This window comes from Vombatus ursinus, unplaced genomic scaffold, assembly GCF_900497805.2.
Source record: "Vombatus ursinus unplaced genomic scaffold, bare-nosed wombat genome assembly UNPS02004827.1, whole genome shotgun sequence".
Lineage (NCBI taxonomy): Eukaryota > Metazoa > Chordata > Mammalia > Diprotodontia > Vombatidae > Vombatus > Vombatus ursinus.
Window position 1 is genome coordinate 125,317 of NW_020944605.1, and position 15,385 is coordinate 140,701.

The 15,385-nt window shown below is 33.7% G+C and overlaps 1 protein-coding gene across 2 annotated transcripts in view; it reads right to left on the reverse strand.

Moving 5' to 3' along the window:
• The window catches only part of TAB3 (TGF-beta activated kinase 1 (MAP3K7) binding protein 3), a 62,194-nt gene that overhangs the window by 41,235 nt on the left and 5,574 nt on the right, over nt 1-15,385 (reverse strand). For both annotated transcript variants that reach the window (XM_027842042.1, XM_027842050.1), the window contains exon 3: nt 4,034-4,222. In XM_027842042.1, the coding sequence (XP_027697843.1) occupies nt 4,034-4,135 (102 nt within the window). In that variant the 5' untranslated portion in view covers nt 4,136-4,222. The remainder of the gene's footprint in view (nt 1-4,033; nt 4,223-15,385) is intronic.

Consider the following 15,385-nt stretch of genomic DNA (forward strand, 5'->3'; position numbering starts at 1 on the left):
AGGCCAGAAACCATGCCCTGGAGGAATTTAAGCCTAGGGACTCCACTCTACTGATGACTGACTGTATCTCCAAAAACACTACTTCAGGAAAGCCCCAGCCATTCTTCAAGTTATTTCCTATCTCTCTTATCACAAAAGCCATTCTCTACTCAGGTACCTTCTCCCCAAACTTCTCTTCCAATCCAATTCTGGAACCAGAATCAAATCATCTTTGCTTTGTCCTGGATGAGAAGTGTACTACTCTCCTATTGTCCCACTCACCACCCCTGTAATCACCTGAATCAAAATGCCCCTCCTGTAAAGACCACTCCACTATGTGTGTTGATTCCCCATTAGAAGGCGAAATTTTTAAAGGTAGGTACTTTCATTGCTTTTGTATTCATACCCCCATAACTTAACACTGTGCTCTGCACAGTTAACAATTTTATATTATTTATTTTCATTCATTCATTAGACATCCTTTACAACTGAAAATCTGGAAAATGGTAGTTAACAACAGTGAATCCTACACCTTTGGCACAATAAATTTTAGGTTTTTACTACAATTGAAAACAATCCCAAAAAGTAGCATTCACTCTTCTTTTCATCAGCTTTGCCATATACTTTCACCTGTTTGTTCATAAGAGAAAATTAAGTTAAAAAAAACAACTTAAAACAAATTCTTTAAAACAGGGGACACATTTTCAACTAGGTAAGGCCCAGCCCACAAAGTGATTCTGAATCAGAATTGGTTCCCATACTAAAATCCGTACAGTGCCCTGACAACATCTTGAGAGATTTATATGGGCAGACTTTCAAAATTATTAAATGGTTAAATGGTCAGTTACCCCCCCAAAAAAGGTACCGATCCAAAATGTTACAAAATTAGCAAAAATATTTCATCTAAGAAAGGTTTTCTTCTTTTTATATTAAACCAAAGATTAAAGTGATCTTTTATATTAAGGTGATAAGTGACCTTTACTAAACACAAAAGAAAAACTTGGAAAGCAGGTGCCCCCTAAAAGAACAATGAATTGTACTCTGCTTTTTATTAGTATGTACACAATCAAGAACAAATGTCTTGAAATGCGTCAATAATCTGCAAGTTTTTCTATTTGCCTCAAGTTTATTTCTTATAAGTCACATTAAAATGTTTTTCCTATTAATAGCTGGAAAAAGGACATTTTACATGAGAAAAGAGAACTAGGGAAAAGCCATCTAGTGATCAAAGAAACACAGAGTAGTGAAACAATAAATTCAACAACAGAAAGTAAACTCAAAATTTTGTACGTGAAAAGAATACCAAATGAGAAATTTCACTGATTTCTCTAAAATAGAATAAGGAGGAGAAAAGAAATGTGTCTTCTTTATAATCTTTCAAAACACCATGTAGGAGAAAGAAAAATATAAAACTCTTTTTGAGATTTAAATCATTTTGGGAAAGAGATTTCTTTTAATGGTTTGAATGAAAAGTTTTCCACATCAACTTGTGGAGGGTGTTTTGCAAATTGGGATTCAAATTCAAAATAATGGTCACAAGTTGGATTTGTAACTATCTCCACAACAAATCCCTACAGCAACAAAAGATGGATTTAACAAATGCAAATACAGCAAAAAGTCTTATAACAGGAGAAAAAAAGAAGCTAAAAAAAGTAAACAATGTAGTGTTTTGTAAAAAATATATACATATAATCTGGGAGGAATGAGTCTAATCTGTCTTCAATAAAGTCATACAAATGGACAAAGTACTTTGCAAAGTGGAACTTCAGGAAAAATGGAAAGAACAAAAAAAAGGTAACAGCCTGAATCTCAGTTTCCTCATCTGTAAAAGGAGGACAAATACGAGTTGAAATACCTACTGAATAGATTTGTTGAATTAAATTCAACAGGCATTTATTTGCCCAAAAAATGTATAATGTACTTTATTAGACACTGGGGATACAAAGAAATAGAATCTGTCCTTAAGGAATTCGAATGATTTTATAGACCCTAATTAACATTCTATTATTAAGTTATTAGCCTAAAAAGAGAACTAAAGTATGTACAGAATCATTCAAGCATTCGAAAGGAAAAGCAATAAATAACTAATAAAAATGTGGCAAAAATATCTATCTCCCCCAAAACTGAGGATGAATTGAAAGATGATCTTTAATAAAGGCCTGAAGTTTGTGTTTAAAATGTAAAATGTACACTTTCAATCTTTTAAAATGTTTGAATAAAAGGATAATGCTCTTCTTGAGTCTAGACCTTAACAAATGTATTGTTAATTCTTAAAGAAAGCATAGGATGAACCTATGCTCCTAGGAAGAAAGGACTTTAGGCGGGGCCAGTTGAGTTAAAAATTGATGACACTGGGTGACAATGCTATAAAGATTAGACTAAGAAATAGCTAAAGAGAGAAATCAGAATGAGTGAGTTTATAATGGAGGGACTGAGGAGATAATTTCCTTAAAAGACCCTAACTGTGGGGCAGCTAAGTGGTACAGTGGATAAAGCGCTGCCTCTGGAGTCAGGAGCACCACCTGAGTTCAACTCCAGTTTCAGACACATAACACTCACTAGCTGTGTGACTCTGGGCAAGTCACTTGACCCCAATTCCCTCAGTAAAAACAAACAAACAAACAAAAAAGACCCTAACTGTAAAGAGTGCACATATTGGGTAAAAACACCAGGAAGAGCAAACAAAGCAAACGATCTGAGTTACTAGGGCTATTCAACAGAAGTCAAAAGCAGTAAACTCAAATAGAAAATTATGTTGCTAAAAAAAAAAAAAGAAAGAAAATGACCTTGCTTCTACAGAAACTAAAAGGAGACTAAAGTCTATGAACTCAAAGGCAGGGGGCTAAGACTCCCCCAACCCCACCCGCAAAATAGAGGATATCTAAAAAAGGGTTCATGGACTAAAAGGGGAAGTGAAGACAAGGAGTTTCTGGAAGAGATGATTTAATATTGTAAAGTTGTACTGAATTAACTGAGTAATGTGACATGTACTTAAGACTTATATCAACTATATCTCTGAATTCCCTCACAGTGTAGGTAAAATTTAGTTTCTACATCTGAACCACCTATTAAATTGAAATAAACACAGTGGGTGAAGTGACAGTGCTAGAAAAGACCAAGTAATTCAAGTCAAACATTTCTTGTGTTTATGATGTGTAAGACATCACACATGTAAACCATGTAAGAACCTCCTGTTTTAGAAATTCCCTCCATCAGTGTAGATAAGCAAAATGTCTGTAACATTCTTAAAGAGCTTCCTGGGGAACCATGAGGTTACAGTATCTTCCCATGATCACAGGGCCTATATGCATCAGGGTCAGGAATCGTATCTAGGTCTTCCTGACCAACCCTCTATCCATCACACCTTACTTTCAGAGGTCTGAAACAGTGTTCAAGGTATTATGCTGGGCATTGGTAATACAAAGAAAGCAATGAAAAGTCTTAAAGAGCGGTCATACTTGGACAGCATATTTGAAGAAGAAATATTCCTTCTTTTTTTGCTCTTGGGTGGTGGTAACATGAAGTTAACTACAGATCTAATGAGAAGGGACAGTGAACCCAACCCTTAGGAAAGAGCCTTCATTCTACTTGGGAATCCAAAGAAATGGAGAAGTACCATCCATTTCATTATAAGGATATTTTCAATTTCTAAATATAACAAGACAAGTTGAACGGGCTTAATTTCGAGGAAGTGGATTCACGTCGTATAAATGTTATGAAATACTATAAAAATAGCATGGTAATGAAATGTCTAAAACTTTTTTATAATAGGGTGAAAACAGGTTAATATTTAAAAGTACAAACAAGAAAATGTTATGCAGGAATTCAGAACAATATTGCCACTCTAAGGATTTGGGGGATGAAGTAGTTAAACTACCCAAAAAATAAAAAAGAGAAATTATTAAAATCTTTCCTTTTATTTCATTTCCAACAATTTTTTGCCTCATAATACCAAGATTTTATTTTTTAACTCAAATGTAGACGACTGCTCAAATTGTAAATTCTAGGGAAAATTATGGTTTTTACATTTCTGTTTCATTACTCTGCAATCTACCTGCAACATGCATTGTGATACCACACCCTCTGGAATCTCAGGGAAAAGTTGCCGGAGATCATGGAGTATCTGGACATCAAGCTGTGGACTGCTCTGCGCCATGCCAGGGCTGATGGTGATCAAGTATTTGAGGAATGGATGTTAATTGGCTTTCCAGTAGAAATGATGTTCCAATATTTCAGTCATTTTCTATGGCAAGAAATAAAGTTATTGGTAATTTTTAAACTATACTTTTACTCTTTTCGCATGAACTCTCACAAACTATATTTAATACAGAGAACTGTAGATACTATTTATGAAATGGTATACCCAATTCTATAGTTGGAAAATTCTGTACCAAAGTCAGCTTTGACTGTAATAAGCAATAATAATTTTTCTCAGTGCCACACTTAAAACACAGTGTGTTGAAATTCACTCTCATTCTTGTTCTGAAAACTTGAGAAACAAAACACACAGTAGGAAATTATTCCCTAGTGGCAATTAAATTCTTCTAGCTCTAAGTAATACTCATTATGCAAAACTACTCTGATTTTCCCAAGGGCTATTACATCATGTTTCTTAGGCAAAAATTATCGTGATACTTTATATGGTATCACACACCTCAGGAAGTAAGGTTTTAACAGTATAATCACAACAGCAAAGATCTTTTATTTATCTTATAAACTCTACTTAACACTTATACTGAAAATCAAGTTAGACCATCTTCTCTTCTGAAAGAAGGAAAGCTAATGTCCAAATGAAGGAATATAGCAAATAAATATATATTATATACATATAAATATAATATGATATAAATATTAAGGAACTATACTTAAAGACTTTTTATTTCTCCATTAATGATTATGTGTTAATACCAAATTAGTTCTATTTTCATATTTAACCCCACTTGGGACCACTAGTCAATTTCAAGATAGTTAGCTAAATTATGACATACAATCACTGGTCTTAAGATTACATTAAGTGGGGATCAACTGTAAAAACTGAAGATATTTATCTTGGAGGAAAAAATAACTAAAAGAAACATGAGAGCTGTTTTCAAGAATTTGAGGGGCAATCAAGTATGAAAAACTTATTAAAATCCTCCAATTAAATCAACATATACTTTAATAGTTCATGATGCCAGGGCAAAAGTGTGCATAAAAGAGAATGATGACAAACAAGCTGGAAGGCATAGTTCAGGATTGAGAAAGGAGACTTTTAAGTCCAAAGATTTCATGCCTTTATATCATGAACACTTTGGAAAGAGAGTTGGAAGATGCTTGACATAGTGAGTGCCAAATAAAATTACACACAAAAAAGAAAATTTTAACAAACAAGAAATTACTAGTTATAAATGTAAAAGTCATTTCCAAATCGACTACCTGTGAATAGCCAAAATGACTCACTAAAATAAAGATTAAAAATCAATGTCAAATTTAAAAAATTAAAATGAGAAAACATCTACCAATCAAGACAATTCCAACCAGTCCTCTTTAAAAAAGCTGTTGACACCCCCAAAATGGGAAATGGGTTTAGAACAGACATCAACATTGACTATTCAGAACTTAAGAAAATTAACTAATGTAATAAGTTGCCACAATAAGGACACTAAAAGAGCCTCGAAACTGCCTCAGAAGGCAAAATTTAATCTGCATCCGAAGTACAGATCAGAGAGATAGATGACTAAATATCAAGAACAAGAAATAACAGAAAGCTCATATGATCCACAGATATCCAAGAATTTTCAAGTAAGTTAGAGCAGTAGACTCCAATGTGGCATGACATCAAGGTTTGTGATCAATCAATTGTAAATTAAGAAGAAGGGTTTCATCTCATCCTCTTCAATGGAACCACTTCCCTTTCTTCACCCACTACTCCTCCACGGTATGCTCTCTCCTACAGAAGCTCCCAATCTACCTCCTTCCGTACCGCTCTTAGGGCTCTCAGGGCAGTTATAACCTAACCTTAAATCTACCACCAGCTTTTCCCCTCTGCACCAGTGTCCTTATCCCCTGCTCCCCCCATCACCTCCTGATCATGGCAGGTGTCCCTCCATAGGCTATCTCTGTGTTCAAAGCCTTCTGTGAAATAAAAGCCCTGCCTCCTCCAGTCTCTCTTCCCTTTGGGTGGGAGAAAATGACATAGTTAAGTAAGATAGATGGGTGATCTACACCTACTGCATTATAGTTCCCATTATGTTAACTTGCCCACCAAACCCATCTCTTTTCCAAACTTCCCAATTTTTGTCAAGGGAACCCTTATCCTTGCCATCCCTTAGATTTGCAACTTCAATGTCATCCTCAAGTCCTCATTTTATTTATCCAACACGTGCAAGCAACTGGTCAAATCTTTTTGTTTCTATCTTAACGATTTTTCTTGCAATTATCCCCTTCTCTCCAATCACACAGCCAACACCTTAGTTTTGATCCTCATCATTTCTCACCAGAGGCTGTTTGACCTGAGAAATTCACTTAACCTCTCTCAACCTCAGTTACTTCTTTTGTAAAATGGCAACGATAATGGCACCTATCTCACAGGGCTGTTGTGGGGATCAAATGAAATAACCGAAGTTAAACAGTAAAGTATTCTGAAAACTTTAAGGTGTATTACAATTCAATTATTTTATAAACAATATATTAATAATTCATACCGTGACCAGATCAAAATTTATAAATGCATATACTTATATTGAGTGCATGTTCCCAAATTGTTTACCGACGACGAGAACCACCAAAAGAGTTTAGAGACCACTGATCTATCTATAGAAGTCTCCTAGCACTCTGGGTGAAGCCCCTCCAGGGGATTTATGGGAAAACAAGGACAAGAGTCATGAAATGAGAAGGCACAGATGGATGAGCTCACTAAAGCATGTGTGAGATGAAGTAGATTCTCTAGTCTAATTGAGAATATCTATTTGGCCTCAGAGGATAAAATAAGGAGCAACTGTTTTAAGTTGCAGAGGAAATTTAAGTTTAATGTAAAGGGGGAAAAAAACCTTTCAAACAATTAAAACTATCCCAAAGTAGAAAGGGCAGCTGTGGGAGACAGGAGATTCACCCCAACCAGAAGTCTTCAAGTATAGTCTGAATGATGTGTAAGGGATGGATATACTGTTATAAGATAGATTAGATGGCCTCTAAAGTTCCTTCCAACTCTGATATTTTCTAATTTTAGCTTTGAATTGAATTTTTCTGTGTACCTCGCTATTAGCACCAAGTTTAGAAAGTGGCAGAATCAAAGGCCAATTATCTAGCCTTTTCCTAGTGAATTTCCTACTTAGCTGAGGAGGTATGTATATGTATTATATAGCTTCCAAACATCTCTACTGAAATGCAGGTACTCTTCAAGAATGAAAGAAAATAAAGAAAGCCTTTGTCTTCACGAGAGACATAAAGACCACATTAGACATTACACTTCCTAACTTATAATTAGATATACACTTGCTATACCACATTATTCTTTCTTGCAAAAAGAACAGACTTCTGGTTTGTACGATTTTGCTTTTGCATCCTCAGTATCTGGCATGCTTAGGAAATACTTATTGACTTAGTGAAACAGCAATAATGGAAGTAGTTTACAAAAAAAACCCAAAAAACGAAAAAAAACAAACTGAAGAAAAACATATTACTTCTACTGATTTACAATAAAAAAGCTGGTTTTGAAACATGTGTACCACACAGTAATTGTGGCAAAGCATTGTTACTTTCACATATGAGATTATGATCATATCCTATAATGGTCAGAAATTGCTTGCTGCATAGCTACGGTGTAACTTGCTAAAATGTTGAAGAAATTAAGAGAACCAAACCATGATATCAAGTAAAATGAAATATTCAATATATCAACTTTCTTCCATTTAGAAAACAATGGATGCACCTCAAGAAAATTCATCAGGAGGATTAAATACAGTCATTATATTTCATTCCACTTCTATTTCCATCTCCATATATCTTGAATAAATCATACATTGAAAAATATCATACAACTTTGCTAAAGCTACATTCATAATTTTATAATAGTGCCAATAGATTCTATAATGTCTACTAATGAAGTCTTTTGATATATTAAGAATGATGTTTAACTGACCTACTACAAACTACCAGTACGATAAAAAGCAATTATAGTCAGGGAAATTTCATTTTATATACAAACTATGTGCTTTTATTGGGTACCAATGGAAAATAATTTTACTGTAATGAATCAAAATTCCTATCAATGAAAGAGCAGAAGGTTATTATTTAGAAAAATGAAAAGGTTATTTCCCACAATCAGGCAGGCTTGAATTAAAAATATTTATGATTTTCAGTGAGAGTGATATAAAAGATTTTCTAGACGAAGCAATTTATTTCTCCAAAAAAAAGGTAAAAAGTGATTATATTAATTGGCCTGCAATGTTATTTTTTTTTAAAAAAATAAGTCTTCTTTCTGTAATATCAATGGATATACTATAATCATAAGCATTTAACTGACAATCTTATTTTGAATTCTTTAAAACAGAATTAACTTTTATTGTCAAACAGATTTTTATTTACCTAATCAGAAAAGCTAACATTAACCATCATCTCTACAAAAAGATAATCCATTATTTGCCCTAATTCCAAGTCTCTGTTTCAATAGTTCTTTGCGGGAATACAAGTGATTAAACCTATCTTTAAAATGGGGCTGAATAAAACAGCCACAGTAAAGTGCTTGATATTTAGAGGCAATAATATGAGATTCTGTCAGGGGAGTATTTCCAACTTTCCAATTACCTAGATATTCAAAATATAAAATAGATTAAGAGCATTTTGAGGACATTTAGGGCTACCACAAAGTTAACAAAAGCAGATGTAGTATCAAGGGCAGATTTTATTTATTTCTAATCTCAAGCCTATAAAGGTTTGGGAAAATAATAAAGCTGCCTAAGATATGAGAGAAAAGAGGTAGGGTAAGGATGGCTTGGAACAAAGAAGTATTTATATTGTTTTGAACATGATCCTTCTATTAAATTACTCCTCTGATTTCACTTCTCAACCCTTGGCAATACATCTTTCTACCTAATTTTTCAAACAAAACTGCTCTCTTCAAAGTTACCAAGACAACTTAACTGCCACATCTGTTGGTCTTTTCTCAAATCTTCATCCATCTTAATGTTTGTAGCCTGTGACACTACTGACCTCCATGTCCAATTGGATACACTGTCTCAGATCAGTACTAGGAATACTGCTCCCTCTTTTGTGACCACACCTCAGTTTTCTCTGCTAGGAACATCACTGATACCCTGCCCTCTAATGCTGAGTATTCTCCAAGGCTCTCTGTCTTAGCCCCTCTTCTCTCTCTCTCTCCACTCTCTCATTTGGTGAAATAATATTTCATTTTATTATAATAATATGATAATAATAAAAGCTGGCATTTATGTAGCACCTACTATGTGCTAAGTGCTTCATGGATATTATCTCATTTGATCATTTCTTAAGCAGATGACTCCTAGATCCAGGCTAGTCTCTCTTTAACTCCAGTCCCACATCATCAACCACCTACCAGACTATTTAATCTAAATGTTCCTTAGGTACAATAAACTCAACAGGTCAAAAAGAGAACTCATTATCAGCACCACCCCCCCCCCCACTGCCAAAAAAAGCCTTTCTTCAAGCTCTTCCTTTTTCTGTTGAGGGTACCCTCATTTTTCCAATAACCATGATTCAAAATCTCACATTCTCATTCATCCTACACATGAAAAGAGATGCCAAGTTCTGTCAATTCTACTTCTCCAACACCTCTCACACAGTCACCATCCTAGTAAAGTCCTCATCACCTGGGTTGTCAGAATAGCCTCCTGGTTTGATTCTCTGCCTCAAATCTCTTTCCTCTCTAATTCATTCTCCACACAGGTACCAAACGATTTTCCTAAGGTGCAGGTCTAACAATGTTAGAACCTACAGTATCAAATAAACTTCAATGGCTATTGTCTGTAGGATAAAATACAAACTCTTGGGTCTGACATTTAAAGCTCTCTACATTCCAAGACAACCTATCATTCCAGTCTTATTATAAATGACTCCCCTTCACACACACTACCACCTAGCCAAACTGGTCTTCTTGTCATTCCTAATAGATAGCATCCTATATTACATGCCATCTTCATGCCATTGTGTCAATTGTTCCCTATATCTGTTACAAACTTCTGCTTTACTTCTACCTTTTACAATCTTATTTCTTTCAAAACTTAGCTCAAGTGCCACCTTTACCATGAAATCTTTCCTAATGCACCTAACTGCTAGTGCTTTTCAGAGAATGCAACAGTAAAAATAGGCATGATAAAACAAGATGAGCAGGGAAAATCATATTTTGGTTAAAGTCACAACAGACAACAAACCAACATCAATACTTAACACATATGTACCAAAAGACATAACATCTAAATACTTAAAGGAAAAGTTAATCAAACTGGAGAGGAAAAGAGACAAAAAAAATTGTAACGGGGAGATCTCTCAAGGTACCCCTTTCAGACCTTACACAAATCTCAAAAACATAAAACAAAAAAAGAGTTGAGAACTTGAACAGAACTTTAGCAAACTAGTTAGATATAATAGACTTCTGGTGATTATTAAATGAGAACACAAAGGAATTTACAAATTTCTAAGAGTGTATAGAACATTTAACAAAAGTGATCATGATTTGGGGCATTAAAATTTCACAAATATACAAATATAAAAATACTAAAAGCACCTTTTCCTGAACACAACACAATAAAAATAATATTCAATAAAAGGCTTTTAAAGAGAGGACTGACAATTAATTGAAGACAATAATTTATTTCCAAAGAATCAGTGGTCAAAACTAATCACAAAAACAATAGAAAATATAATCAAAGACAATAACAACAAATCAAAATTTTGGTAAGCAGTTAAAGCAGTCTTTTGGGGAAAATGTATATCTCTAAACACATTCATCAATAAAAATAAACATCAATAAATCAAGACTGCAACTAAAAACCAACAAATTAAAAATTACTAAAAACCAAAATGGAAAATCTGAAAATCAAAGAAAAGACAAAAAGTTGAAACAAAAACAAAAACAAAATCATTGAATTAATAACTAAAACGAGGAGCTCATTTTTTGGAAGGAAAAACTAAAAACCAATATAAAGGAAGCTAATGTGAAAAAAAAATAAGTTTTTATATTTTAAATGGAAAAGGAGAATTCACAACATTTAAAGATGAAATAAAAACAACCATAAGAAACTATTTTGACAAGTTATTATCAGTAAAACTGATAATCTGGATGATATGGATGAATTTACAAAGATATAAAAAACTCATATTAGCAAAACAGAAAACAGACTACTGAAATAACCTAATGTCAAAAGAAGAAACTGAATAAGTTATAAATGAACTCATAAAAAAAAAAACACTCAGGTCTAGATGGACTTATAAGTGAATTCTATCAAATACTTTAAAAAATGATTAATTCCAATATTATACAAACTGTTTACAAAAAGGGAAAAGAAGAGATTTTTCTAAATTCCTTCTATAATAAAAATATGATCTTTCCACCTAATTTAAGGAGAGACAAAGCACTGAAAGAAATTACAGACCCTTATCTCTAATAAATATTGACAAAATATTAAATAAAATAACACAAAAAAGAAAACAAAAATTAAAAGATTATACATCATAACTAGATCGAATTAAATCATGAATGTAATGTTGGTTCAATATGGGAAACTAAAAATATAATGGGCCATGTTAATAACAAATTAAAAATTACATGGTTAAATACATAAATGCTGAAAAAGCTTCTGATTTCTCCTAATAAACACACAAACACACAAACACATGAAATCACGGGAATAAATAAACTTTTCCTTAATATAATAAGCAGTATTTATCTAAAAATAGAGGTCAATAATACATTTAAAGAAAAAAGTTAGAGACCTTTCCAAAAAGGTTAGAGGTAAAGTAAGGATGTCCATTATCACCACTATTATTTGATATGGTGCTAAAAATATTAGCACAGTACAAGAAAAAACAAAACAAAATCAAAGGAATAAGTATAGGAAAAGAGGAAATAAAACTATCACGTTTTACAGATATGACAGTCTACCGAAAGAACAAGAAAGAGTAAAAAAAATTAAAATTAATTCAAAACAATTTTGTCAACATCACAGGATACAAAATAAATCTGTGTAAATCATTTGTACATTATCAACAAAACCCAGCAGGAATAGTTAGAATGAGAAATTGCATTTAAAATAGAATGTATAAAATACTGCAGGGAGACTATCTACCAAGATACATAAAAACTACAGGAATACAACTACAAAACATTCTTTACAGAAATATAGACCGGAATAATTGGAAAAACATTAACTGCTCATGGGGAGAATATACCAATATAATAAAAAATGCCAATATTACTTAATTACTCAGATTATTCTGTGCTCTACCAATCAAATTAGCAACAGATCACTTGAAAGAGACGGAAAAAATATTAACAAAATTTATCTGGAGGAAAAGGTCAAGAATCTTAAGACAAATGAGAGGAGGGGGAGGGGGAGGGAGGGAGGGGGAGAGAGAGAGAGAGAGAGAGAGAGAGAAGGCCTAGCAGTACCAATTATAAGTATATCATAAATAGCAGTAATTATCAAACTTATCTGGTACTGATTATAAAGAAGCAACTGAACAAAAGTCAAGTAGTGTTTAATAAATTCAAAGATTCTAACTACTGGGATAAGGACACAATTTGACAAAAACAGTTCGGAAAACTGTCAAGTAGTGTGACATTAAATCAATGGTGTTGGTTGTAAGCCATTTCATACTACACACCATGGGAGCAGCTAGGTGGCACAGTGGATAGAGCTCCAGTCTTGGAGTCAGGAGGACCTGAGTTCAAATCTGATGTCCGACGCTTGACACTTACTAGCTGTGTGACCCTGGGCAAGCCACTTAACCCCAACTGCCTCATGGGGTAAAAAAAAAAAAAGATTGACCAAAAAAAAAAAAGAGAGAGAGATAACTATGCTTATTTCTTACAAAGGGCTTTTTTTCTCCCTTCAACTTGGGAGAAGGGGGAGTATAAAAGACAGAGGGGCTAGGGACATGGTTGCCAAAAAAAAAAAAAAAAGTTTTATAAATGAACAGTAAAGAACAGAAGGTAGCCCAGAAGGAATCACAGACAAGCAAGACAACTTTGAAGGTGACATGATGAATTTTATACTTAAAAAGAAAAGCAAGCTACACATAATGCAAATTTATAAAAAAAAAAAAACAAAAAAACATGCGCTACAATCAAGGCTAGATTTGGTCAAAGGAAGGCTTAATATCCAATATGATAAAAATGCAGTTTCATGAATGTCAAAGTCTTTAAATTCAATGCCAAATCATGTCAAACAAGAGACTGCAGCAAAAGGAGGACATATTGCATATTACAAATTTTTTAAATATGTAAAAAGTTTTCATATTTATTATATAAGTCAGTGAGTTATTTTATCTTGTCCCCCATACTCCTGTACTTAAGATTAGTGGACATAAATCCCCCCTTTTTGAGGAAAGAAGAAAACACACACAAGCAACAATATCTAAAGGATAGTGGGATTTTTTTTTTCATCCCGATTGTACCATAATGCTTCCATTAAGACAAACACAATAAAAACAATGCTAATACAGTGTTAAAAATAAAACTTCTTACATTAGATACAGTATATTATAGTTGAAATCATTCCTGTCTACTCCTAGCTATAGGTGTGCAAATGGACATACTTCCATTAACAGTAAAAGCTCTGTGGGAATCTATGTCTGTCATTTTAGGATCAACTTAATTAAGTTCATAGAGGCTAATCAACTAGAAGAAATGAAGTTTATAAAACAAAACATTCATTAATTTCTGGCTATTAAGATACAAAGGATTAACAACCTACAAAAATGAACAAGGTAGGAGCAGCTGGGTGGTGCAGTTCAAATCTGGCCTCAGACCAAACACTTGACACTTACTGGCTGTGTGACCCTGGGCAAGTCACTTAACCCCATCTGCCTTAAAAAAAAAAAAATGAATAAGGTATCCATAGTAACAAAATGACAGATAATTATTAGGAGACAATAATAACAATTGTTGTTGTTCAGTCATTTTAGTCACATCCAATTCTTCATGACTCCATTGGGGTTTCCTTGACAAAGATACTGAAATAGTTTGCCATTTCCTGCTCCGGCTCATTTTACAGATGAGGAAACTGGGGCAAACAAGGTTAAGTGCCTTGCCCAGGGTCAAACAAGTAGTTAGGTATCTATGGCCAGATGAGTCTTCCAGATGCCAGGTTGGGTACTCTATCCACTGTACCATCTAGCTGCCCTAATTCATAGTATTTATATAGTGCTTTAAGGTTTGCAAAGCACTTTACATAAGTTATCTCATTTAAACCTCACAACTCTGAGAAGTAGGTGCTAATATTATATTCATTTTACAGATGACGAAACTGAGAGAAGTTAAGTGACCTGTTCAGGGTCACAAAGCTATTAAGTATCTGAATCTGCATTTGAACTCAGGTCCTCTTGAATCCCAATCCAGCCCTCTACCCACTGCACCACCCAGATGTATATTCATTAAAATTTATCTGAGCAAGTCAGCTCAATTACACTGGTTGGTCCTGTTCTTTGAGAACCTAGAAAAGTAGACTTGATTACAACACTTTCTTATAAATTTGTTTCAGTATCTAATATCAATTTGAATGCGAAAATGTTTCTTATGCATGTAGAAAACTGGATGTCCCAAAAAACAACTTATTTTATGTTTTGCCTGATCCAGTGACATCTGCTACATAAAGTATATTTGTATAAAATTTTGGTTCTCTGCTTTATTTCATTACTGTTTCCTAAAATGTAATAATTAGGTAATGTCTTGTTTGATTTTCAGTACTGATTTTCAGTAACATTTCTGAAAATGTTAATTTTCAGAAAAGTTACTCAAGTAATATTTCTAAACAGTGATTCTATAAAAACAGACAATTTTAAACAATTTCCTCAGTTTTGGATCATGGACATTTAGGAGCTGGAAGGGTCTTTGGAAATCACCTGGTTCAATTCTCTTTATTTTAAATAAATAAACTAAGGTCCAAGTTAATTTGTCCAAAATCACACATAAGAGTTTGTGGCAGAACGTGGACTAAAACTCAGGTATCCTAGCTCCAAGTCTGGTGCTGTTTGCATCCATTACAATGACTATACAGTTACATGAGAATTCCAAGTCAAACATAAGCTGCCTGGTTTTTGTAAAAGAGATGACATGCATTTCTCTAGGCGCAGACTAGAGCCTCACTAGATTACTTCTAATGTGCTTTTGGCAAAGCTAAGATCAGACAGCAACTGAAATTCACTACTTTTTAAAATAAGCACATGCAAA